At 48.0% G+C, this 23019-nt stretch overlaps 7 protein-coding genes across 8 annotated transcripts; 1 reads left to right on the forward strand and 6 right to left on the reverse strand.

Annotated features, from left to right (window-relative positions):
* The first annotated feature begins 1197 nt into the window (after positions 1-1197).
* atad1b (ATPase family AAA domain containing 1b) lies at positions 1198-6268 on the forward strand. Of its 2 annotated transcripts, none has more exons than XM_029528126.1 (10): positions 1198-1335; positions 2567-2768; positions 2859-2957; positions 3103-3223; positions 3350-3550; positions 3640-3746; positions 3844-3933; positions 4015-4065; positions 4139-4272; positions 4372-6268. In XM_029528126.1, the coding sequence occupies exons 2-10, from the start codon at positions 2592-2594 to the stop codon at positions 4490-4492; spliced, it is 1101 nt and encodes a 366-aa protein (XP_029383986.1). In that variant the 5' UTR covers positions 1198-1335; positions 2567-2591; the 3' UTR covers positions 4493-6268. The 2 variants fall into 2 exon arrangements, with proteins under 2 accessions (XP_029383986.1, XP_029383985.1); XM_029528125.1 differs by having other exon boundaries at positions 1199-1335; positions 4139-4269; positions 4372-6260.
* On the reverse strand, positions 5952-9788 carry minpp1b (multiple inositol-polyphosphate phosphatase 1b). The gene is made up of 7 exons (XM_029528124.1): positions 9302-9788; positions 8052-8243; positions 7637-7831; positions 7451-7548; positions 7253-7383; positions 7047-7180; positions 5952-6945 (listed from the first exon to the last, which is right to left on the reverse strand). The coding sequence occupies exons 1-7, from the start codon at positions 9696-9698 to the stop codon at positions 6692-6694; spliced, it is 1401 nt and encodes a 466-aa protein (XP_029383984.1). The 5' UTR covers positions 9699-9788; the 3' UTR covers positions 5952-6691.
* A 1737-nt stretch (positions 9789-11525) lies between these two features.
* On the reverse strand, positions 11526-12940 carry LOC115060405 (microfibril-associated glycoprotein 4-like). Its single transcript, XM_029528336.1, has 6 exons — positions 12935-12940; positions 12623-12781; positions 12490-12528; positions 12239-12335; positions 11844-12011; positions 11526-11779 (listed from the first exon to the last, which is right to left on the reverse strand). The coding sequence occupies exons 1-6, from the start codon at positions 12938-12940 to the stop codon at positions 11526-11528; spliced, it is 723 nt and encodes a 240-aa protein (XP_029384196.1).
* Positions 12941-13646: 706 nt separating this feature from the next.
* Positions 13647-15432, reverse strand: LOC115060406 (microfibril-associated glycoprotein 4-like). Its single transcript, XM_029528337.1, has 6 exons — positions 15427-15432; positions 15115-15273; positions 14982-15020; positions 14731-14827; positions 14235-14402; positions 13647-13903 (listed from the first exon to the last, which is right to left on the reverse strand). The coding sequence occupies exons 1-6, from the start codon at positions 15430-15432 to the stop codon at positions 13647-13649; spliced, it is 726 nt and encodes a 241-aa protein (XP_029384197.1).
* Positions 15433-16227: 795 nt separating this feature from the next.
* LOC115059604 (leukocyte cell-derived chemotaxin-2-like) lies at positions 16228-17086 on the reverse strand. Its single transcript, XM_029527185.1, has 4 exons — positions 17062-17086; positions 16811-16928; positions 16472-16623; positions 16228-16394 (listed from the first exon to the last, which is right to left on the reverse strand). Exons 1-4 carry the CDS (start codon positions 17084-17086, stop codon positions 16228-16230), a joined length of 462 nt encoding a protein of 153 aa, XP_029383045.1.
* Positions 17087-17763: 677 nt separating this feature from the next.
* Positions 17764-18649, reverse strand: LOC115059605 (myeloid protein 1-like). Its single transcript, XM_029527186.1, has 4 exons — positions 18625-18649; positions 18368-18485; positions 18029-18180; positions 17764-17930 (listed from the first exon to the last, which is right to left on the reverse strand). Exons 1-4 carry the CDS (start codon positions 18647-18649, stop codon positions 17764-17766), a joined length of 462 nt encoding a protein of 153 aa, XP_029383046.1.
* An 823-nt stretch (positions 18650-19472) lies between these two features.
* On the reverse strand, positions 19473-22629 carry bbs1 (Bardet-Biedl syndrome 1). Its single transcript, XM_029527184.1, has 7 exons — positions 22424-22629; positions 21822-22203; positions 21563-21745; positions 21314-21445; positions 21078-21184; positions 20826-20946; positions 19473-20633 (listed from the first exon to the last, which is right to left on the reverse strand). The coding sequence occupies exons 2-7, from the start codon at positions 22188-22190 to the stop codon at positions 19803-19805; spliced, it is 1743 nt and encodes a 580-aa protein (XP_029383044.1). The 5' UTR covers positions 22191-22203; positions 22424-22629; the 3' UTR covers positions 19473-19802.
* Positions 22630-23019: the final 390 nt, after the last annotated feature.

Genomic DNA, 23019 nt, shown 5'->3' on the forward strand with positions numbered 1-23019 from the left:
CGCCATGGCCTTCAAAATAAGGGACTTAACACTGTGGGAGGCCAAAGAAAACATAAAAGTCGAAATGAGCTCATTGAGTGTAATTTATCATATTCTCCACTCACGTTTTTACTAGCTGGCACTAACTTTTACTTAATGTCCAAGAACTATATCAAAAATAAAGTTGTGATAATTCATTACTATTTACAAATAATAATGTGTTCAACAATTAAACATGAATATAACGTTGAATCACTAATTTTGGTTAAATATGATTGATGATATGAATAATTTTAAATGTTTAATCACAGGCTCGGATTAAAATGCAAAATGCATAAATCACGAAATAAAGTTTAAGCTCGTTGAAAAATAATAAACAAAACAAAGGAAGGAAAGTCACAACTGTACTACAAATTAATAGAAATATTAAATATTGATTAGTTTGGATAATAGAATTAAATGTGTAATTCAAACTAAACTCTGCAGAATTGATGTTGTTGCTTAATTTTCAATTTTGAGATCACTTTTTAAATTCATCTTTTTATTTTTCAGTGCGTATAGTTTCTTTAGTTAGTAGTGTTGAAAATAGACTGGGATTTTATTTTCTAAAACCCATCACTTCCTACTTCTGCATCAATAGGTCTAGCTTGGTGATGCTAATTGTTAGCAGCTAACTGAACTTCCGGAGCCGAACACATCCTGTCAGCACACTGGGTTGCCAGATTCACGTAACATTATCCTCCCATTGAAAACCTCCATTGGAAAAATGTCGAAATAATATGCGCGGGACAAAAACGGATACTTGGCAACCAGCAAGATCATTATATGATCAGCGAGCGACATTTTCATTTATTTCAACTTTCACTTTTTAGTTTTTTCTTATCCACTTTTGGAGAAAAGTGGAAACCTGGAGTTCCCCTTTGTGTTGATGGAAATACTGAGTATGAAGCAGTGTGGTTGTAGTGCTGAAGCTAGTATCTGTGTGTGTGTGTGTGTGTGAGAAGCTGTGTTTTCTCATTATGTTTCAGCGCCACCTGCCGGGTCGGTTTGATCTGTTTTATATTATATTCGGATTTGTCCTTATTTTGTACCGATGTATTTCCATGTGAAGACAGTTTACAAAACAAATGAATTAATTTCTGTTTTTATTACATTATTAGTCGCCTTTGAACGTAACGTATGACGTCACCAAGCCGCCCCCTATGACGTTCTTTTGGATGCACTCTCAGCCGTCCCGGTGACGTCACTGCTGCAGAAACCAGCCCCGCAGGTGGCGGGACTGAGTCTGACTCCGGAAGACACAACACCACCGAAAAAAAGACCTCGGAAGTCCGCTGTCTGACGTGACCGGAGCAGGTGAGTCTGTTTATTGGAAACAACGCTTTTCTCCGGGTTCCTAAAGGCGGGTTCACCGGAGCCGTTGGTGGTCCGCTCTGTGTCCACTGGGAGATCGGCCCGGTGTCCGGGACGGGGGGCGCTCCGGCCTCGCCGGAGAGACGGAAGGTCAAGCTAAGCTAAAGTTAGCCTCTAGCTCCTCTGTGAGTTTGGTTTGTGATGCGGATTCTGGAGAGGCCGCTGGTCCACAACTCTCCGGGACAGATACAGAGGAGTTCCGGTGTTTGTTACCGCTTGACCCGCCGGTCAGACTCAGCTTCTTAGAAAGCTGAAGCTGTCAGAGTCACACCGAACCCCCGAACCAGAGCTGGTCCCGCCCGGACCGGCCCTCCTTCGGCTGCCGTTTAACGGGCCCGGTGTCCTCCATCAGGACACGGTCCGGTTCAGTCAGACAGTTCAGGATTCAATCGCTTCTGTTGGACACACAAAGAGCCACAAAATGACAAACTGAACATTAAGCTCACTTATCTGCCTTAGACACATCATAAGGTACCCTTCCTGTCCCCCACCTGTCCTCCTGTGGTCCTCCTGTCCTCCTCCTGTCCTACATTTATGTCCTCCACCTGTCCTACTTTTGTCCTGCCCCGTCCTCCTGTCCTCCACCTGTCCTACTTTTGTCCTGCCCCGTCCTCCTGTCCTCCACCTGTCCTACTTTTGTCCTCCCCCTGTCCTCCTGTGCTCCTTCTGTCCTACTTTTGTCCTCCACCTGTCCTCCTTCTGTCCTACCCTTGTCCCCCACCTGTCCTCCACCTGTCCTACTTTTGTCCTCCCCCTGTCCTCCAGTGCTTCTCCTGTCCCCCACCTGTCCTCCTTCTGTCCTACTTTTGTCCTCCACCTGTCCTCCTTCTGTCCTACCCTTGTCCTCCCCCTGTCCTCCTGTCCCCCACCTGTCCTCCACCTGTCCTACTTTTGTCCTCCCCCTGTCCTTCTGTGCTTCTCCTGTCCCCCACCTGTCCTCCTTCTGTCCTACTTTTGTCCCCCACCTGTCCCCCACCTGTCCCCCTCCTGTCCTCCTTCTGTCTTCCTGTGCTCCTCCTGTCCTCCGCCTGTGCTCCACCGGAATCCGAAACACCAAAAGCTTTTTTAGATGTGTTCGTCTCTGCAGTGAGACACGCTGATGAGTGTGGTGCTGTTTTTTGTGTCAGTGCGTTTTATTGAGTTGGCAGTTGTGTTGTTGTGGTGTTGTCTGCAGTTCTGTGTGTTTCCTGTCCTCGCTGATGATGGTGTTGAGGGACGTCCCAGCTGAAAACATTGCCCGTCCTCTGGGCAGGAATGAGGTCATTAGCCTCCTCTTCCGCCTCACCATATTTGGAGCGGTCACTTACTTCACTATTAAATGGATGGTGGACGCCATCGACCCGACCAGGAAGCAGAAGGTGGAGGCTCAGAAACAGGTGTGATTTAAAATACTGAGCTGGTTTCTGTGCGGAGTTTAAGGGCCGTTGAAACGCTGGCTGACAGCTCTGGGATTGTGTCTCCTGCAGGCAGAGAAGCTGATGCGTCAGATCGGTGTTAAAAATGTAAAGCTGTCAGAGTACGAGATGAGCATCGCAGCTCACCTGGTTGACCCGCTCACCATGCAGGTAACCTCCAAACTTTATTCATAGGACAGAGTTCGACAGGAAAAATGTGTGGAGAGGTTAAAAAACAGGACAAAAGATGCAGGAAACTAACAGCAGATTTATCATTAATCAATAACACCGAACAATCAACCTGTGACTGAGGCAGATCACCTGGAGAGACATCGCAGGTCTAGATGAGGTCATCACTGAGCTGAAGGAGACGGTGATCTTACCTGTTCAGAAGAGACACTTGTTCCAGGGATCCAGACTCCTGCAGCCACCGAAAGGTGTGTGTGTAGTTGGTTGGGGGGGGTGATCAGAATGGAGGGAAGGGGTTGGTAAAGAAAACCAAGGGTTACAACCAAGGGAACCCCACACTGTACAACATTTCAGTACTATTGTCATGACAACAGGCGTGTTGCTGTATGGGCCACCCGGCTGTGGGAAAACACTGATCGCCAAGGCAACAGCCAAAGAGGCGGGATTTCGTTTCATCAACCTGCAGCCCAGCACACTGACGGACAAGTGGTACGGCGAGTCCCAGAAACTGGCTGCTGCCGTGTTCTCTTTGGCTGTTAAACTCCAGCCGTCAATCATCTTCATCGATGAGATAGGTGCAGCTCACACGCACACACACAGCTGTCATTCACAGCAATGAATGTTAGGGGGCGGGGCTAACCATTCTCGCTATATGTTTGTCCAGACTCTTTCTTGAGGAGCCGCTCCAGCTCTGACCACGAGGCAACGGCCATGATGAAGGCTCAGTTCATGAGTCTGTGGGATGGACTGGACACCGACCACCACTGCCAGGTACCGCCATCCGGATGTTCATACACGTTAATACATGTTAACAGCCGTAAGCGCGCAGGACGTTGTCATAACGTGTGTGTGTGTCTGTATGTGTCAGGTGATCATAATGGGCGCCACCAACCGGCCTCAGGACCTGGACTCTGCCATCCTGAGGAGGATGCCCACCAGGTTCCACATCAACCAACCAGTATGCAGCTGACTGGGGGGGGGGGGGGGTCATGTGATGAGGAGTGGGGTCATGTGATCAATATTGTTTTTGTTTCTGCAGAGCGTGAAGCAGAGAGAGCAGATCCTCAAACTCATCCTGGAGAACGAGAGCGTGAGACACACACTGACACAAAAAAACATAGAAAGACAAAGACAAAGACCTGATCATCTCTGTCTCTCGTCAGGTGGACACTTCAGTCAACCTCATTGATATCGCCAAGGAAACAGATGGTTTCTCTGGAAGTGACCTCAGAGAGATGTGCCGTGACGCCGCGCTGCTCTGCGTCCGAGACTTTGTCCACGCTCAGAACAAAAGGTAGTGAAATCACACATCTTAGATCCTTGATCCAACCAGGAGGCTTCAATATGACAAGGTCCAGTGTCAAACAAATACTGTCTGTCTGTCTTTCTCTCTCAGTCCTTCTGAGGACTTCATTCGTCCTATCGATCAGTCCGACCTTCAGAAGGCAATTAGTAAGATGAAGAAGTCTAAATTGGCAGGGGGACATGGCGCTCTACTTCACGCCACACTGGACTAAACAGACTTTGAACACATGACGACCTCAGCTGACAGGTTTGAGTCCTGACTCGCTGATCAGCTCAGTGTGTTTGAAGTTGTTCCACATGTGCCACTGCTTTTTGGTTTTTGTTGTTTTATTTAAATGTGCTGATCATCCTGCTGACGGTCCTCCAGAGTCAGGGTCTTGTCAGGGACTACCCTGATCCACACCTGATCCTGACCCCTGTGGTTTTCATGCAGAGAAGACCAACTAATCCCTGATGATCCAGGAAATGAGATGGATTCATTTGTGTGTCTCAAAGTGAAATCACAGACTCAGTCATGGACTCACAGGTTTCACTGTAAATAAACTATCCATCTGTTAAAGACTCATCATTAATCTGGAGATCAAATATTCAACACACATCACAACAAACCACTTGGTCCTGTTTAAGGAGTCACCTCGGGAGCAGATTTCAAAGTAAAGGTCTCTTCTGTTCTGTTGTAAAATCTCGAGTTTTCACTCAAACCCCCAGTTTGATCCCTCGACTCTTCCCCCTCTGTCCGTGGCTCTGAGCTCATTGGTTCATAAAGTTGATCCTCAGTGTATGGGGCAGATGTATCCACATGTGGTGAGTCTGAACAGTAGAGAAGATCACCTGACAGATATCTGTCTGTCTGATCAGTTAGATTTGATTTTGGTTTGATTTTTCTGGCTCTTCATACGACAGTGCCCGTGATGCTTCACCGTTAATTTCTTTGGAAATGGCTCCATCCAGGGCTACGTCATCATGATGATGAGGATTCTTATAATTCCTTTCCACAGATTTTCACAAACATCAGAGGCTTTTATTGTGAAAACCATCCCTCGGATGTAAGGAAGTCCAGTCAAACTGCTGAAAGCTAAACTGATATAAAAGCTCACAAACCCCTTTCCTTTTGTTCATTGTTAGTTTTACTCAACTTTATTAATGAGTCATTTCATTCACACATGCTGCTCTTCATCAGGCACCAACTTCTGTGGGAGTAGTGAAATCAAAATGTAACGGAAGCAAAATCTTAAGCGTAAAACTGAGTCAAACATTTGAAAAGTTTTTGCCCATTAAGTGAACTTTGTGAGTTTTTTGTTTGATTTCTGTTTGAATGTGGAGTCAACAGAACTCTTTATTATTACTGTATTTTGGGGCTGTAGAGAGGCTGACAGGAAACAGTCAGCATGACCTACATCGAGGTCCTGGTCACATCCGAACCCTGACGCTCCAACCACTGAGCCACGAGAACCAAGTTTTTCAGATCTTTTTCAGTGATTGAGAAAATAAAACTTTGGCCAAGGATGATTTTTAATCTACGAACGAGTTGTTTTGTATAAATCCACCAAAAAGCAGGAATTTTTAGTGGAGTTGTTTCCTGTTAATTGAACTATAACTTAAACTAAACAAGTGAACAAAGATTGAAACATGTTTGTGAGAAATCAAGAAAACAAATATGTAGAGAAAAAAAATATTGAATCAATAAAAAGTTTATTTCTTTACAAAAGTGAATTTTACCACATTCAGTTTCCACTGTGAAAAAACATTTCTAAAGCTTTTAATTTGAAACATTTGGCACCCATGCATGAATAATTAAACATAAAATGCAAAAATTAAATGCACCAAGTTTAAACAAACATTAAGTTTTCACAAAAATGTGAATCAGAAATCAATAGAAAAATAATTCACCTTAAAGACAATCAGTTTGAATCATTGCAAACTAGCTTTTATTGTGAAAGTCCAATCTCTGACAGTTGAAGCTCAGTTAATCTGTTGAAATCATTTAAAATCTGAATAAATTAACAAAACTGTAGTTTCAAAGTATTACTAAAGGCCAGAAGCTGATCAGAATAAAACCCAGTCTGGTCTATCAATTACTAATTATGATCACCGTCAGAGGGGAAAAGTCTAGTTGATATCATGTAGTGTTGGACCATTCAGGCCACTGTACAATGACCAGACCTGCACCTGTTTAGATGATTTACATTAAAAAACCATTTTCGTCTTTCTGGTTCATCGGTTGAAATGGTCAAATAACATTGTTTATTTTTATGTAAGCAGCTTCGACCATGTGACAAAAGTATGATCACAGCTAAGCTAAGATCTGACCTCAGTGGTTCTGTCTGCCCAAGTTGTTCTGCTGAGCTGTGATTGGACAGTTTGTGTTTGAGGGCGGGGTTTAGGGTCCAGATGTCTTTACTTAATCAGTGTCAGAGTTCAATGTTTGGTCCTCGGGCAGCAGTCCGACCCTCGCACTCCCTGTGGAAGTCGCAGCCGTCCAGCAGGTGGCGGTACGTGGCTCGGACGTCCCGGTACAGTGGGGCATCCTCCGCCTCCAGCCCTGGGAATCGAACCGGCGACTCGTTGATTAAAAGCTGCAGCCGGGGGCCCCGCTGGCAGTCATAGAGGACAAAGAGCAGGTTGGCAGCGTACGGAACAATCAAGCTGGTCCGGAAACTTCTTCCTGTGAAATCACAACAGGAAGAGACTGTGCAAACCCACATGTGACATCACATTATGTCCTCATCTCTGATTGGATGGCTGGGTGGGGGTGGGGCTTCATACCATGCTGTGAATGGTAGTTGTTTGCAGTGGGCGGAGTCTGGTCCTTGTAGAGTCCCAGCAGGGATAGTAGGGGGAGGAGCGTCTCAGCGTGGCCTAGCAAGATGGCAGCCGGCTCAGGGGGCGCCTCCGTAGACCTGAGGGACACAGACCGGGGTTAGTTCTGATTCTGACAAACACCAAGAGTGAGTTACATCCACATCTCAGACCTGCGGGGACGTCCAGCTTTGTCAAGCGTCCTGAAGACATGATGGAAGAGAGGACAGCTGGACAGACTGCTGATCACATGACCATGAGAACGCTTCCAGTACTGCTTCAGGTCAGACTGGTACTCTAAGACCTGAGGAGAAAATCCAGCATCAGCTCTGACCCACGACCACATGAAACCACAGCAACAACACGGTTACCTTGGCGTCGTTCTCATCAAACAGGAAACACCACGGCGAATGCAGAGACTTGATAGACAGCTCGTAAGAACACAGGAAGAATGCAGCTTCAACCAGATCTACAGGAGACACAGAGGGACAAACTTCATCAGCTGCTTCTCACCCTGATGACATCATCTCAAACACCAGCTTCTCTCTCCCGCTGACCTGGTGTCAGTCTGTGATGAGGAAGGCCCAGTTTCTCCGCCATCCTCCTCCTCACTCCATCCATCTCCTCCCCATGTTTGAACTTCTCCACCTCCATCAGTGCTGTGCGGTTCTTCTCCACACCTTCCACGTAACCACGGCAACGCTCAAAGAAACGCATCAGCTCGTCATCCACCTCGTGGCTGAACTCGACCTCTGCAGAGTCGACAAGAGTAAGACTACATTCCCCATGAATGAATGAACACAGCTTTTAATAACAATTAATCCACAGATGCTCTTCCTCATCCATAAATCGTTTTGTTAATAAACGTTCACTGAGGAGGAGGAGGGACATTTTCCCATAGACCGTCAGTCTGACTTTGCCCCCCTGATTCAGGTCTACAGCTCTTTGGGAGAACATGAACCGTGGCCTCACCGTCATCCCCCTCCCCCAGCCACAGCCCCTCCTGAAACGCCTCCACGCTGCTCACACATCGGTGTTTGGAGCTGGTCCTGAGCCGGATCCGCCTGGTCCTCAGGTTCTGGTCCGACAGCAGGTCCGGGAACAGGCGGGACAGACGGCCCGCCAGGTGGCGCAGGTCCTCCCGGCCCTTCATGACCAGCTGACCTGAGGATGAGTGGGATCATATTATTTCCTGGCATTGTTGGCCTGGCCTTTGTTGTTGGTATTGGTGGTGGTGTTGTTGTTGTTGTTGTTGTCGTCTGTGTTGTCGGTGTTGTTGTTGTTGTCAGTGTTGTTGGTGTTGTCTGTGTTGTTGGTGTTGTTGTCAGTGGTGTTGTTGTTGTTTGTGTTGTCGTTGTCTGTGTTGTCAGTGTTGTTGTTGTTGTCATTGTTGTCGGTGGTGTTGTTGGTGTTGTTGTTGTTGTCAGTGTTGTCAGTGGTGTTGTTGTTGTTTGTGTTGTCGTTGTCTGTGTTGTCAGTGTTGTTGTTGTTGTTGTCAGTGTTGTCGGTGGTGTTGTTGGTGTTGTTGTTGTCTGTGTTGTCTGTGTTGGTGTTGTTGTCGTCTGTGTTGTTGGTGTTGTTGTTGTCTGTGTTGTCGGTGTTGTTGTTGTTGTTGTCAGTGTTGTCAGTGGTGTTGTTGTTGTTTGTGTTGTCGTTGTCTGTGTTGTCAGTGTTGTCTGTGTTGTCAGTGTTGTCGGTGGTGTTGTTGGTGTTGTTGTTGTCAGTGTTGTCGTTGTTGTTGTTGTCAGTGTTGTTGTTGTTGTTGTCAGTGTTGTCGTTGTTGTTGTTGTCTGTGTTGTCAGTGTTGTCGGTGGTGTTGTTGGTGTTGTTGTTGTCAGTGTTGTCGGTGGTGTTGTTGTCAGTGTTGTCGGTGTTGTTGTTGTTGTCAGTGTTGTCGGTGTTGTTGTTGTTGTTGTCAGTGTTGTCAGTGGTGTTGTTGTTGTTTGTGTTGTCGTTGTCTGTGTTGTCAGTGTTGTTGTTGTTGTTGTCAGTGTTGTCGGTGGTGTTGTTGGTGTTGTTGTCGTCTGTGTTGTTGGTGTTGTCGTTGTCTGTGTTGTCGGTGTTGTTGTTGTTGTTGTCAGTGTTGTCAGTGGTGTTGTTGTTGTTTGTGTTGTCAGTGTTGTTGTTGTTGTTGTCAGTGTTGTCGGTGTTGTTGTTGTCTGTGTTGTCAGTGTTGTCGGTGGTGTTGTTGGTGTTGTTTCACACCCTGGCGGCGGACCCACCGTCCATGTCCTCGGTGAACCACATGTCCCAGCGGCTCCGGATCTCCTGCTGCCAGTACGCGGGGCCTCCGGCAGCTTCTCTCCGGACCAGCTCGCTCAGTCTCTGGATCCGGCGGATATTCTTGCCGGTCGGGTACCGGCTGCCGTGCCGGATCACGGCGGTCAGGTGGACCGGGGAGCAGCGCTCGTCGGCCGGAGGTTTGAGAACGGAAGCGTTGACGGAGGTCCAGTCCCGCAGGAGGTGCGGGTTCACGTCCTCGTATCGGGTCTTGGTCCCGAAGTACGCAGCGATGTGTGGGACGTCCGGGGCCGGCGGGCCGGAGCTGGACAGGCGGGTGAGGAGCAGACTGAGAGCCGCCGTCAGGAGACTGTTGGCGGACACAGAGACGGAGAACATGTCGGTGGGAACCGGAGCGGATCCGATCGACTCCGGTTGTTGACGTTCCGGGTTCGGTGACCTCTCACCCTTCTGACGTCATTTCTTTCTGTGGCCAACCAATGAGGCTCCCTTAGTTTAAACTGAACACGAAGCCGGAACTCACTTCCGTTTATGTTCCGCTCTCTCCTTTCAGAATAGAAGTCGAACCGTGTGGTTCTAAAATGACAAAGAAATACAAACATCCAGTTCGGATTTGTTTTGAATCCAGCAGACATAAAAAAAATCTTCAGACTCATCTGATTCTGTCTGATCAGTTCAGACTCTGAATGTTTTCTTCCTCTCATGTGTTTGGGTCGTTTCTCTCTTTATCTGATCAGGAGTTCTGCTCATTAATGATGAAAAATCTGCTCTATATTCTGTCAACACAACAAACTCAGAAACATTCAGGACTGATCCAGAGAGTCTCTGATTGGCTGTGACATCACCCACCGGAGCCAATAGGAGTGGAGAGCAAACCCATATAGAACCATTCAGTCATTAATTTTCTCCTCTGATCTGTTTCTGGGTAACGGGGGTCCTGCAGCCCTAACAACCACTCAGACCTTCAGATAGTTCAGAGTCACCAATGAACCCAAACAGGATGTCTTTGGAGGCCCCAGGCCAGGAACCCAACCAGGACCTTCAGAGAGAGCCACTGTGACACCGTGCTGCCCACATAAAGAACCATCATGGAGAAATAAAAGCTCTGAAGATCCACTGATGTCAAATCAAATCAAATCTGATTTATTTGTATAGCCCCAAATCATAACAGAGTTACATCAAGGCACTTTACATATAGAGCAGGTCTAGACCAAACTCTTTATAAAGTTATTTAAAGAGACCCAACAGATCCCCCGATGAGCAAGCACTTGGCAACAGTGGCAAGGAAAAACTTCCTTTAAGAGGCAGAAACCTCGAGCAGAACCAGGCTCAGGTGGGGCGGCCATCTGCCTCGACCGGTTGGGTTGAGAGTGGGAGAGAGAGAGAGAGAGAGAGAGAGAGAGAGAGAGAGAGAGAGAGAGAGAGTGAGACAGGCATTAGAGGGGGGGTGTGTAGGCAGGAACATGTTGTTGCATGAAGTTCATGGAGTTGAGCTGTAGTACAGAATTCATGAAATATGGGACCAGCAGGTGTTGCAGGAACATGGGATGGAGATGAGTCACCACCTGCAGGATGAGGACAGGGAGAGAGAGGAGAGGAACTGGGAGAGACAGAGACTTTGGCAGAACATGGTTAGTAAATGCAGTATAAATGCTTAGAACTGGGAGAAACTGTGTTTTTTAAGAAGGATGGTTCTTATCAGCGCATGCAAGGGGGGAGGAAGGAAGAGCGAGCGAGTGAGAGGGAGGGAGAGAGAAAGAGGGAGAGGGGGAGAGAGGGTGACAGGGAGAGACAGACAGAGAGAGAGAGAGAGAGAAGCTCAGTCCTTCCCCCAGCAGCCTCGGCCTACAGCAGCATAGCTAAAGAGGAGAGGACTTTAACTTTTTAACTATAATATAATATCTGTCATACAGGAAAGTTATAAGCCTGGTCTTGGAGTAAGGAAACACTTTCTGTGTGTTAAAATAATTAAGTTAAAATGGAAAATTAGTTTCAGAATCACAGAATCCTTTTTTTCAGTTTGAGAGAAGAAACAGCATGAAGATATTACGACACGGGAAGTATGTCTCCTGTGGATGGTGGGGACAGGACAGAGTGAAGACATGAGGTCACTTTAACTTCCTGCTCTTCTTTATTGAGTAGATAATGATTGACAGGTTGAGCACTGAGGAAACACTGAGGATCAACATGGCTGGTCCTGGAAATCTACTGCACAGGCCGGATCTTCATGGCGATGGATTTCAGGGAGTAATGCTTGCCCTTCCAGGGCGTCCACAGCACGCCGACGTGCTGGAGAAAGGGAGCGTGTCCCCACCGATAAGCCCCGTTGGGATTGGCCTGGTTGCAGTCTTTGTACCAGAACGCCCCCAGGTGGAGTCTGGCACAGTTTTTCTCTGCAGAGTCCTGGTCTTTGTCGAAGGTGGTGAAGTTCTGTCCGTTGTGATAAGTCAGGGCGTCGCCTACAGAAACATGTTGTCAACACATCAGGCTGCCACCATCTCCCTGATGAAGTGATTGACTTACCGGCCCCCCCATCAGTGAACCCTGAAACCTTCAGTTTGAACCCCTGAGACTCTGGCTCAATGGAGAAGGAAGAGTAACGAGCGTACACTTTCGCCCCATGAAAGCTCTCCATGTCAACCAGCAACTCGTACTTTTTCCTCAGAGTCAACAGGAACAGAGTGTCCAGCCCTGCAGACAGACATACGGCAGCTCAATCCACCAGTCAATCTGATGAAGACTGACCTTCACATTTCAGGGAACTAACTCAGAGAAGGCTGGACGGAATCGGCAGAGCAGCAGAATTCACTGAACCACAGTCCGATCCAGACCAGGAAACAGTTAAAACAACTGTGGCCAGAGTGTCAGCACAGGAGACCAGATTCTGACATGTCAATCTTTAAGGTCTCTTTGCTCACCGAGCCAGTACTCCCCAGCAGCACTACCAAAGCCGGCCTTGTACTGATCCCAGGGCCTGTAGAAGTTCACCGTCCCGTCCATCCTCCTCTGGAACACCTGCAATCACAAATTTCCTCTGACAGTCCAACAGGAAGTGCTCACATTAGACCAACAGATGTGTTTCATTCACCCCCGTTCAGTACTTTTACTTTGACACTGTCACTACAGGAAGTTCCTGTTAGACGTGACGTGTCCTCAAGCTCATACTCACTGTCCACCGTCCACCCTCTGAGTCCATGTCACAGTAAACCTACACACACACACACACACACACACTGTTATCAGCAATGATGTCATCAGGTGGAGCTCCGCCTCCATGCCTCCATGCAGACAGGTGGGGCTACCTGGGAAGCAGACGTTGCTCCAATGGGGTAGATGGTGTACACCCCACTTGGCTGCCTGTTGTCATGGTGATAGATGTCGCTGCAGTCCAGGGGGAGGGTCAGGGAGGAGCAGCTGGTCCACAGTGAAACCAGGACCAAGACCAGGACAAGCACTGGGACCTGCTGGGACACAGGACCTGCTGCTGCTTATCATGCCCCTCAGGCTCTGAACGTTTGGCCTGAAGCTGTAAATCTAGAAACAGGAGCTGGTCCAGGAAGAACCCCTGAGCCCTAGACCTGGACTGACCCTCCCATCAGGGTTCAGACACTCACCTTCATGATCAAAGCTGAGCTGAAGTGGTCTGATGAAAACGGTGATGTGGGTCAGTGTGGACTTCCTGATGTCTCTCAGGTGTATTTATGTCCTGCAGGTCAATAAGTGACGGAGCAGCTGCCGCTTCACACGATCAGGCTCCGCCCTCAACACGTGGACACAGGTGGCCTTGATGGTCTCACTCTGGCTTACAGGACATGAGGGGACCGTCCCCTTATGACGGCTGGGGACAGACTGTCAAAGAGACAAGTTAATTTGTGAGGTCAGTGTGGTCTCTGAATCTTGATATTAACTGAATTCTGTTTTGGTAACTTTAATATTTTTAATCAGTCTTTTTATAACAGACTTCTGTAATGATCTGCAGTCTATTTTATTCACATACACAAGAACTAATGGATGTTTCTGTTTACAGACACAACTGAGGTTCAGTGTCATCACACAAACACACACAGAGTGTCATCTGTTAGCCGCTGTGCTAACTGATAAAACATGTATCCCCAGTTTGATTTTTATGTGGCACAGTAACTACAGGAAGTAGTTTTATTGTGGCACTCTGATGACGGGAAGTATGTCTCCTGTGGACAGTAAGGACAGGACAGAGTGAAGACATGAGGTCATTTTAACTTCCTGCTCTTCTTTATTGAGTAGATAATGATTGACAGGTCAAGCACTGAGGAAACATTGAGGATCAACATGGCTGGTCTTGGAGATCTACTGCACAGGCCGGATCTTCATGGTGATGGACTTCAGGGAGTAATGATTATCCCTCCAAGTCATCCAATACACCCCAACACCAGGACGATGGGTGTCATCAGCTCCCCACAGATAAAATCCGTTGGGATTGGCCTTGTGACAGGCGGCGTACCAGAAGGCCCCGGCATAGTATTTGGCACAATTGACATCAGAAGAGTCCTGGTCTTTGTCAAAGGTGGTGAACTTCTGTCCGTTGTGGAAGGCCAGAGCGTCTCCTACAGAAACAAACAGTCAGATGAGTTTCATCCTCTCTCTCAGATCAGACAACTATCAAGGTCCACCCTGAGTCCTCAAGAAGGAGGTCCTGTCTAGACCGGGTCGGACCTGTTGGCACTCATGTTTTCAGGGTAACTTCTTGGAGGGAAAGTATTTCTTTTTATGACGTTCTAAGTTCCTTGTAGCGTTAGAGACCATGAATAGAATCCGACTGAGCAGGACCTTCAGGACCTTCAGGGGTTCAGGAAGTGTCTGCTGGGTCGGGGGTTTGGAGAAACGAACCCTGTGGAGGGGGACACAGGTCAGACCACCCCCTCCTTCAGGACATACCTGCCCCTCCATCAGTAAATCCGGACACATTCAGCATGTACCCATATGACTCTGGGCCGACGGAGAAGGAGGAGTAACGAGCAACCGATTTGTTTCCACTGAAGTCCTCCAAGTCGACCAGCAGCTCACAAGGTTTCTTCAGAGTCAGGTGGAAGAGCCTCTCCAGACCTGGAGAGAGACCAGAGACACAGGACTAACCAGGACTGCTGTCTGTTACTGGACAGCCCTACAGACCTACAGGCCACTGAGCCTAAACCAGAAGGTCTGTGGACTGGGAGGCACAGACAGAACAGTTTGAACCCTCATTCTGTGAGGCAATGGTTCTATCCACTGGCTCACCGTGCCAGTAGTTTACTGAACAACTGCTTGTGAATGTAACTGTCAGATGTATTGATAATGAAAAGAAGAGTTTTAGCCTGACGGAACGATGGAGCATCTCTTAGAGCAGATAGTGAGCTGCAGCGATTCAGATTTCAGATCATTTCCTGATCCTCACCGAGCCAGTACTCCCCAGCAGCACTACCAAAGCCGGCCTTGTACTGATCCCAGGGCCTGTAGAAGTTCACCGTCCCGTCCATCCTCCTCTGGAACACCTGCAATCACAAATTTCCTCTGACAGTCCAACAGGAAGTGCTCACATTAGACCAACAGATGTGTTTCATTCACCCCCGTTCAGTACTTTTACTTTGACACTGTCACTACAGGAAGTTCCTGTTAGACGTGACGTGTCCTCAAGCTCATACTCACCGTCCACCGTCCACCCTCTGAGTCCATGTCACAGTAAACCTACACACACACACACACACACACACTGTTATCAGCAATGATGTCATCAGGTGGAGCTCCGCCTCCATGCCTCCATGCAGACAGGTGGGGCTACCTGGGAAGCAGACGTTGCTCCAATGGGGTAGATGGTGTACACCCCACTTGGCTGCCTGTTGTCATGGTGATAGATGTCGCTGCAGTCCAGGGGGAGGGTCAGGGAGGAGCAGCTGGTCCACAGTGAAACCAGGACCAAGACCAGGACAAGCACTGGGACCTGCTGGGACACAGGACCTGCTGCTGCTTATCATGCCCCTCAGGCTCTGAACGTTTGGCCTGAAGCTGTAAATCTAGAAACAGGAGCTGGTCCAGGAAGAACCCCTGAGCCCTAGACCTGGACTGACCCTCCCATCAGGGTTCAGACACTCACCTTCATGATCAAAGCTGAGCTGAAGTGGTCTGATGAAAACGGTGATGTGGGTCAGTGTGGACTTCCTGATGTCTCTCAGGTGTATTTATGTCCTGCAGGTCAATAAGTGACGGAGCAGCTGCCGCTTCACACGATCAGGCTCCGCCCTCAACACGTGGACACAGGTGGCCTTGATGGTCTCACTCTGGCTTACAGGACATGAGGGGACCGTCCCCTTATGACGGCTGGGGACAGACTGTCAAAGAGACAAGTTAATTTGTGGGGCTGTAATGGGCGGAGCCAAATGCAGAGAACAGGTTTGTTTTTCATTCTGTGTGAAGCGTCATCACTTCAGTTAGGTGACCTATAGAGGGAGATATCTGTCTGCAGACCAGGACCTTCATTCTGCCTACTGATCATCAGGGGCGAATTCACTGGTTAGAGTGACAAGTCAGATGGCAATGAAGTTAAATGTTTTTCTGATGAGTTTATGGTCTCAGTCTCTAGTTTACAAGCTTCAATACAAAATGATTTTCATTTTTTAAATTATGCTCCATTCAGAGAGAAACAGACCAGGAAGGAGGGGAGGGGTTAGGGGTGGGGCTACTGTGGAACTGACAGACTGGACCACCCTATCAGGAGAGTCCAGAGCAGGTCAGATCCACAGTCTCATCCTCAGATGGGTTTCTACTCTCTCAGAAACATCTCGAAGTGAGTTGGAGAGTCCAGCTGAGATAAAAAAAAAAGACAGACACTAATGAACTTGTGATATTTTATTAGTTCAAAATTGAAGGTCACAGAGATCAATAAGGTCTCAGTGGATCAGAAGTACTGTGTGGGGTCAGTCCTGTCACACATCTGGACGTGGATGTGTGAAGTGATTCCTGGATAGACAGTCTGCATGGGCAGCATGGTCCCGATCCGTTCACCCTTCTTCACTGATCCAGAGGTCTGGTCAGGCCTCACATAGAACAGCTTGAAACACAGACCTGCAGGACCCAAAGACCAGGACCATCGAGAACAGGACTGATGACCAAATGAACTGACCAATCAGAGGTGGACTCACCTTCCCCCCACAGCTCCATGCCCTCGTCAATGGCTGCATATCTGTTGTGACTGTAAACCTTCAGCTTTCTATCCACAGTCACATCAAATGGAGCGAAGACGTCATCGCCATCCTCACACCTGATGTCCACACCTTTATGGATCCTGTCTCCTCTGGGGACACGGCAGATCCAGATGTTGACAGTTGCTCTACACACTGATCAGCTCCTTATCCAGGCTCCATAAGCAGTTATAGAGCAGATGTTTTACCCATAATTCATCAGGTCCAACATGTCAGAGACACTGGAGCCTACATTTCCCATAATGCACCTGAGCTTTAGTGTGACTGTGCTGCTGTTACCGGCTGGCTCCGTAGTGACCGCTTCCCCACATGTCTGACGTCCTCTTCTCGTTGGACGGGTTTCCTCTGCAGAACTGACCGAACCTGACAGCATCACACACACACACACAGCACACAGCTGCACATACACACACACACACACACACACGTTTAGAACTGTCTGAACCTGAAGACTGAATCCTTCCGAAATCTGGAGGTCCAAACACACAATTCTTATTCTGTTAAACAAATAAACTGATTCATTTTCTCACCCAACAGAAACAGGATTCGTCTCATCTTTGGATTTTGAGGTGTTCAGGTCCTCAGGTCCTCAGGTCTGGTCCAGTTAAGAGTCCTGGTTAAGGCTCAGGCATGTCCCATCCAATCAGGATAGAGTATGAAGTCTGTCAGCTCCACTTTCTCCTCCAAATCTGGTTCCTACTGGTTTAAAAAACAAAGATAACCAAGAGACAGCAGCTCACAGCCGGACAGGTAACATCGAGCAGTATTAACCAACTCTGGAGTTTTGTGGACTTTAAACAACAGTTGTTTACCTGACCTTTGACCTATGACTCATGATCAAACTTACCTTTCACTCAGGGACGTCACATTATTAACACAACTTTCATTTGTTTTATTGAATTTGGGTGGGTCAAATTCTGCTTTTCGCACACAAACAACAACCTCACAGTGTTACACAACACGACATCTACAGTTCCTGCGGCACAAGAATGTGACAAAACAACAGCTCAATCCACTGTTGAACTTTGTGGTTATTCTGAGGTGGAATCAGCTCACCAATTCATTATTTAATGAATGAACATCTGTCTGTTTCCTCTCATATCACAAAAATGCACAAATATACTGCTAGTCATGTTGAAAACCAAAATGAACCAAACACACTTAGAGAGTTATAATTTCTTTAATAACATTTATTTAGTGGTTAAAGTTTAAACAGTTTCGGTCTCAGTGGATCAGAAGTACTGTGTGGGGTCAGTCCTGTCACACATCTGGACGTGGATGTGTGAGGTGATTCCTGGGAAGACAGTCTGCATGGGCAGCATGGTCCCGATCCGTTCACCCTTCCTCACTAATCCAAAGTTCCGGTCAGGCCTCACAGCAAACAGCTTGAAACACAGACCTGCAGGACCCAAAGACCAGAACCATAGACCCAAAGACCAGGATCATCGAGAACAGGACTGATGACAAAATTAACTGACCAATCGGAGGTGGACTCACCTTTCCCCCGCAGGTTGATGCCGCTGTTGATGGCGGCCATTTTGGGGTCGGTGAAAACCGACAATGCTCCTTCCAGAGTCACGTCAAATGGAGCAAGGACGTCATCGCCATCCTCACACCTGATGTCCACACCTTTATGGATCCTGTCTCCTCTGGGGACACGGCAGATCCAGATGTTGACAGTTGCTCTACACACTGATCAGCTCCTGATCCAGGCTCCATAAGCAGTTATAGAGCAGATGTTTTACCCATAATTCATCAGGTCCAACATGTCAGAGACACTGGAGCCTACATTTCCCAAAATGCACCTGAGCTTTAGTGTGACTGTGCTGCTGTTACCGGCTGGCTCCGTAGTGACCGCTTCCCCACATGTCTGACGTCCTCTTCTCGTTGGACGGGTTTCCTCTGCAGAACTGACCGAACCTGACAGCATCACACACACACACACAGCACACAGCTGCACATACACACACACACACACACACACACACACGTTTAGAACTGTCTGAACTTGAAGACTGAATCCTTCCGAAATCTGGAGGTCCAAACACACAATTCTTATTCTGTTAAACAAATAAACTGATTCATTTTCTCACCCAACAGAAACAGGATTCGTCTCATCTTTGGATTTTGAGGTGTTCAGGTCCTCAGGTCCTCAGGTCTGGTCCAGTTAAGAGTCCTGGTTCAGGCTCAGGCATGTCCCATCCAATCAGGATAGAGTATGAAGTCTGTCAGCTCCACTTTCTCCTCCAAATCTGGTTCCTACTGGTTTAAAAAACAAAGATAACCAAGAGACAGCAGCTCACAGCCGGACAGGTAACATCGAGCAGTATTAACCAACTCTGGAGTTTTGTGGACTTTAAACAACAGTTATTTACCTGACCTTTGACCTATGACTCATCATGATTTGATGTTGAAAACCAAAATAAACCAAACACATGGTGAGTTAGGTTTCCTTTAATAACATTTATTTCATGGTGTTTAAACATCTGGACATGGATGTGTGAGGTGATTCCTAGGAAGAATTCCTGCATGGGGAGCATGGTCCCGATCCGTTCACCCTTCCTCACTGATCCAAAGTTCCGGTCGGGCCTCACAGCGAACAGTTTGAAACACAAACACAGACTGCAGGACCCAGAGACCAGGATCATCGAGAACAGGAGTGATGACCAAATGAACTGATTCACCTTCACTCACTAATAAAGACAAAGAGGCCAAATAAATTACAAGAAATACAACCATGAAAGAGCAGCACAGCGGCATAGTGGTTCGTGCTGTTGCCCCACAACAGGAAGGTGATGGGCTCAGTTCCCAACCTGGGGCCTTTCTGTGTGGAGGTTCCATGTTCTGTTTGTGTTGGCCCTGTGGTGGACTCAGAAATGGATAACAGGTACAAGATAAATGGATGAACAACCATGAATTAATTTCCACAACAAGAATAAAAAATCTTTAGGATCATTTATTGGAAAGACACAAACATAAAATAAAGTGTTTCCTTCATCTTTCTGATTATGATTCAGCAGAAATGTTAAACTTTTTTGTCTACATTTAAAAATACAGACATTTTTGTTAATGATTCTATACAAACAGTGATTTTATCCCTGAGGGCACAAAAATCTGTGCTTGAAACGTGAACAACAAACTCCCAACATTACACAATATCTGGAGTGTTGATGAAACCCAAACATACAGACCCATCAATTTAAACTAGTTCTGTCTAAACACGTCCCTGCCTTGTTTTCCTGTTTCGATAAACAAACTTTAGGTCATGTGGTCAGTGGAGTTTCAGTCCTTCACTGACTGGCATGTTAATGTGGGCGGTCAGCAGGGGGCAGTTCCGCCCTTCATGCAGGACGAAGACCTTGATGATGTCAGAGATTCCCTTGTCGCTGGTGCACTCCACGAAGGTCTCGACAGGGTAGATGAGTCCAGGCACCAGCAGGGGGATCCTCATGTACGGGCTCCTCATCTGGTACAGGCTCTCATCGTACAGGAAGCTGATGGCCAGGTTCATGACAGGTCGACAGGTCGCTGTGTTCTGGATGTTCAGGGTCAGTTTGAAGGACGGACCCAGACCCTGGACCACGGCGTTCATCTTGAGTGGCTCACTGAGGCTGGAGGACACTGGCGTCAGGCTGGACTCCAGGGCCTTAACATATGTTTTGGCAGCCGCCAGCCGGAGGCGGCTGAGATCCATCTGGAAGGCGCGGTGCATGGCCAGCCCATTTTCCCGCTCTCTCAGGGTCTGGTCCACATACAGTTTGGTCTTCTTAGGGACGTTCAGGCGGATGCTTTGGGCCAGTGGCGGCCCAGGGGCGCTGTCCCTGTCTTCAAACGCTGCCGTCCTCTTCAGGATCTTCACCATCAAGCCGCCTCCCTTTGTGGTCATGATGAGGGTCCCATCCTCCCGCCCGTACCGGCCGAAACAGATGCTGCTGACTACATCAGGTGTCTTGATGGTGCTCAGAAGGTTCTTATCACGGTACAGCTGGACCTCACAGTTAGCCAGGCCCACCAGGACCGCCTGGAAGCCCCGGCTGGGGAGGTCCATGGAGGCCATAGTGGTGATGGGGGCAGGGAGGACGATTCTCCACAGCTTCTTCCCCTGAGGAGACAACAACAGACAGAAGAGTATTTCCCATACCACCTATGGTCTGAATTCTTTAAAGTCAGGTTGGGGATCAGATCGTAAAAACTGGTTTTAAACTGGTCTTTTTTTATGGCTTCTTCTTCCTGTGACCTGCGGTCACATAATGATCTCTGATAGGTTCAGGTTCCACCCTCAGGACTCACTCACCTTCTGAGTGAAGCCCTGCAAGCTCTCGTCAGTGCAGCCGACCACCACGCTCTTCCCAACCCGGACCAGACCGACTGGGTGAGACGTGAGCTCGATACAGTACTTTGGTTTGTCTGACTCCCTGAAGAGCAACAATACCATCAAAAACTTTCACACTTTAACTCAGATTTAATGATGGAATCAGTTGAGCAACACGACACTTAATTGTTGTCTGAGATCTGATAACTCCCCCCCCCCCCAGGTGTGTCTCACCTGCGCAGGATGTAGATGTTTCCGTCGCGACATGCCACCATGATACGGAACTCTACATCAAACTGACCTGTCACGTCCATCATGGTGGGCGTGGCAGGAAGAGACATCTTCAGGAGACAGAGATACCACGTTTTAATGAGGTTTGATTATTAATGATTATTGGAGTCCGGGCCAGGGATGAGTCCAGGTAGGAACCAGACTGAGTCAGGGACCAGTCCGGTCTAATTCCAGTTTACCTTGGCGAGAATGATGAAAGCTTCAGGGTCAAGGACGAAGATGTCACTGCTCTCCGTTCCGATCACCAAACAACTGACGCCATCCTCATCGGCCGTGCTTTTCTTCAATGTCCCGATGCAGGTGATGACCGTCTAACACGAGAGGGGGCAGAGCAGAAGGAGCATGAGGTTATTGAGCTTCACTGATGTCATGACATGTTTTATTTCTGAAAACAGTGGTTTATGAATCACGGTTATAACGTGAGTCACCTGCCGCCTGATTGGCTGCTGTTTGTGCAGCTGGACAAACTCGTCCATGTCACTGGCGTCCAGAGACAGAAACTGGAGGGAGCAGAAGGACAGCGGAACGTCGGCCTTCTTCCTGATGCCCTCCAACATCTCCTTCAGGGTCAGGGGGTCAATCTGCCCCTCCCTGGCCTGCTGCCACACGTCCTGACCAATGAGACCACAGCAACACGTTAGAGCAGGAGCAACCACGTACAGTACACACACACACACACACACTGACCTGCTCCAGTGTGTTGACCTCCAGACCTGGCAGCGTGAACTTGAAGTACGGCCTCAGGTTCTTGTAGACGTAGACGCAGGGTCCGGAGGCTACGGCGACGGCGGGGATTCTGGGCTCGTGCAGGTCCATGAAAAAAGCCACGAGGCCGGCGGGCAGGTCCAGCAGGCTGCTCTCGCTCACCAGCGCCGTGCCGCGGTAGACCTTCAGCTTCATGCCGGACGAGCCCGAGCCCAGATCCCCCACCACCAGCTGGCTCTCCCCGTCCCCGCTCAGTTCCGCCAGGTCCAGGCAGGACGAGAAGGTGTACAGACCCGCCACCGGGTCGAAGTGAGCGTCCAGCCATTTCCTGTCGTCACTCGACTCAGACATGACGACTACTGACCTTTATTCAGGGAGAAACACACCATCATCATCATCTCCACCTTCATCTCAATGTTATTGATAATGTATCGAAATTAAATATCGGTTACGAAAAATATTTTTTCACAGTTTACATCTGTTAACAGTCCATGACTGAATATTAACAGTAAACTTATATCACCATAGTAACAGATGCAGTGACTACCAGCAGTATCATTAAACCGATAATCCCCCCTCCTCACCGTTGTCATAGAAACGTGCCACTGCGTCTCTTCGAGCGTGACGTCGTCTCCTTTTGTTTTTAATCAAGAAGCGGCGGGACGTGTGTTCGATAAGCAGGTGACAGGTGATTCAGACCGACCCAGGTACCGTCCTAGGGCGGCAGGTGAAGCCGGTTTTGCGCCTCTAATCCACCTGGACCATAAATCCGCTTCCTGCTTGATCCTCACCCGCCCCTCTGCGCCTGTCGACGCCTTTTGGTGACGTCATTCCGTACCGCCGTTGTTTACGCTCTACATTTGTTTGTACATTTAATTTTAGTTTTTTTTTTATTTATATGTTTTTTGGAGAGCAGTTTTGAGAAGAAATAAAATCAAACTCAGCCAAGTCTCTCGCTTTGCTTTTGCTTTCACAACCTCTGAGATAAAAACGTCATTACTGTTTCTTTATTTGCACGATGTGGAAATAACCGATTTTGTTGATGGTGGGTAATTATTGTCTATTATTCCTGTTGTCATGTAGAAACGGTATTTGTTTTTGTTTGTTTGTTTTTTTGTCCCTTCACTCTCGCGAGCTCGCAGCTGAGCACGTGACGGAGCGGTGCGCTGATTGGTCCTCC

Source organism: Echeneis naucrates, chromosome 19 (genome assembly GCF_900963305.1).
Source record: "Echeneis naucrates chromosome 19, fEcheNa1.1, whole genome shotgun sequence".
Classification (NCBI taxonomy): domain Eukaryota; kingdom Metazoa; phylum Chordata; class Actinopteri; order Carangiformes; family Echeneidae; genus Echeneis; species Echeneis naucrates.

Bases quoted from the DNA above. Each gene is read 5' to 3' on its own strand.
- atad1b (XM_029528126.1), top strand. From the start codon at position 2,592: ATGATGGTGTTGAGGGACGTCCCAGCTGAAAACATTGCCCGTCCTCTG. The intron at 2,769-2,858 runs GTGTGATTTAAA...TGTCTCCTGCAG, and splicing joins AGGTGGAGGCTCAGAAACAG to GCAGAGAAGCTGATGCGTCA. The intron at 2,958-3,102 runs GTAACCTCCAAA...TGACTGAGGCAG, and splicing joins TTGACCCGCTCACCATGCAG to ATCACCTGGAGAGACATCGC.
- minpp1b (XM_029528124.1), bottom strand. From the start codon at position 9,698: ATGTTCTCCGTCTCTGTGTCCGCCAACAGTCTCCTGACGGCGGCTCTC. The intron at 7,832-8,051 runs GTGAGGCCACGG...TCGACTCTGCAG, and splicing joins GCTGGGGGAGGGGGATGACG to AGGTCGAGTTCAGCCACGAG. The intron at 6,946-7,046 runs GTATGAAGCCCC...GTGATTTCACAG, and splicing joins CAACTACCATTCACAGCATG to GAAGAAGTTTCCGGACCAGC.
- LOC115060405 (XM_029528336.1), bottom strand. The intron at 12,529-12,622 runs GTAGCCCCACCT...GTGTGTGTGTAG, and splicing joins GAGCAACGTCTGCTTCCCAG to GTTTACTGTGACATGGACTC. The intron at 12,336-12,489 runs GTGAGTATGAGC...TTGTGATTGCAG, and splicing joins CAGAGGGTGGACGGTGGACA to GTGTTCCAGAGGAGGATGGA.
- LOC115060406 (XM_029528337.1), bottom strand. The intron at 15,021-15,114 runs GTAGCCCCACCT...GTGTGTGTGTAG, and splicing joins GAGCAACGTCTGCTTCCCAG to GTTTACTGTGACATGGACTC. The intron at 13,904-14,234 runs GTATGTCCTGAA...TTGTTTCTGTAG, and splicing joins ATTTACTGATGGAGGGGCAG to GAGACGCTCTGGCCTTCCAC.
- LOC115059604 (XM_029527185.1), bottom strand. From the start codon at position 17,086: ATGAGACGAATCCTGTTTCTGTTGG. The intron at 16,624-16,810 runs GTAACAGCAGCA...CCGTGTCCCCAG, and splicing joins GGTCACTACGGAGCCAGCCG to AGGAGACAGGATCCATAAAG. The intron at 16,395-16,471 runs GTGAGTCCACCT...TGGGTCCTGCAG, and splicing joins CATGGAGCTGTGGGGGGAAG to GTCTGTGTTTCAAGCTGTTC.
- LOC115059605 (XM_029527186.1), bottom strand. From the start codon at position 18,649: ATGAGACGAATCCTGTTTCTGTTGG. The intron at 18,486-18,624 runs GTGAGAAAATGA...GTGTATGTGCAG, and splicing joins ACGAATCCTGTTTCTGTTGG to CTGTGTGCTGTGTGTGTGTG. The intron at 17,931-18,028 runs GTGAGTCCACCT...TGGGTCCTGCAG, and splicing joins CATCAACCTGCGGGGGAAAG to GTCTGTGTTTCAAGCTGTTT.
- bbs1 (XM_029527184.1), bottom strand. From the start codon at position 22,190: ATGTCTGAGTCGAGTGACGACAGGAAATGGCTGGACGCTCACTTCGAC. The intron at 21,185-21,313 runs GTAAACTGGAAT...TGTCTCCTGAAG, and splicing joins CTTTCATCATTCTCGCCAAG to ATGTCTCTTCCTGCCACGCC. The intron at 20,947-21,077 runs GTGAGACACACC...GTTGCTCTTCAG, and splicing joins AACATCTACATCCTGCGCAG to GGAGTCAGACAAACCAAAGT.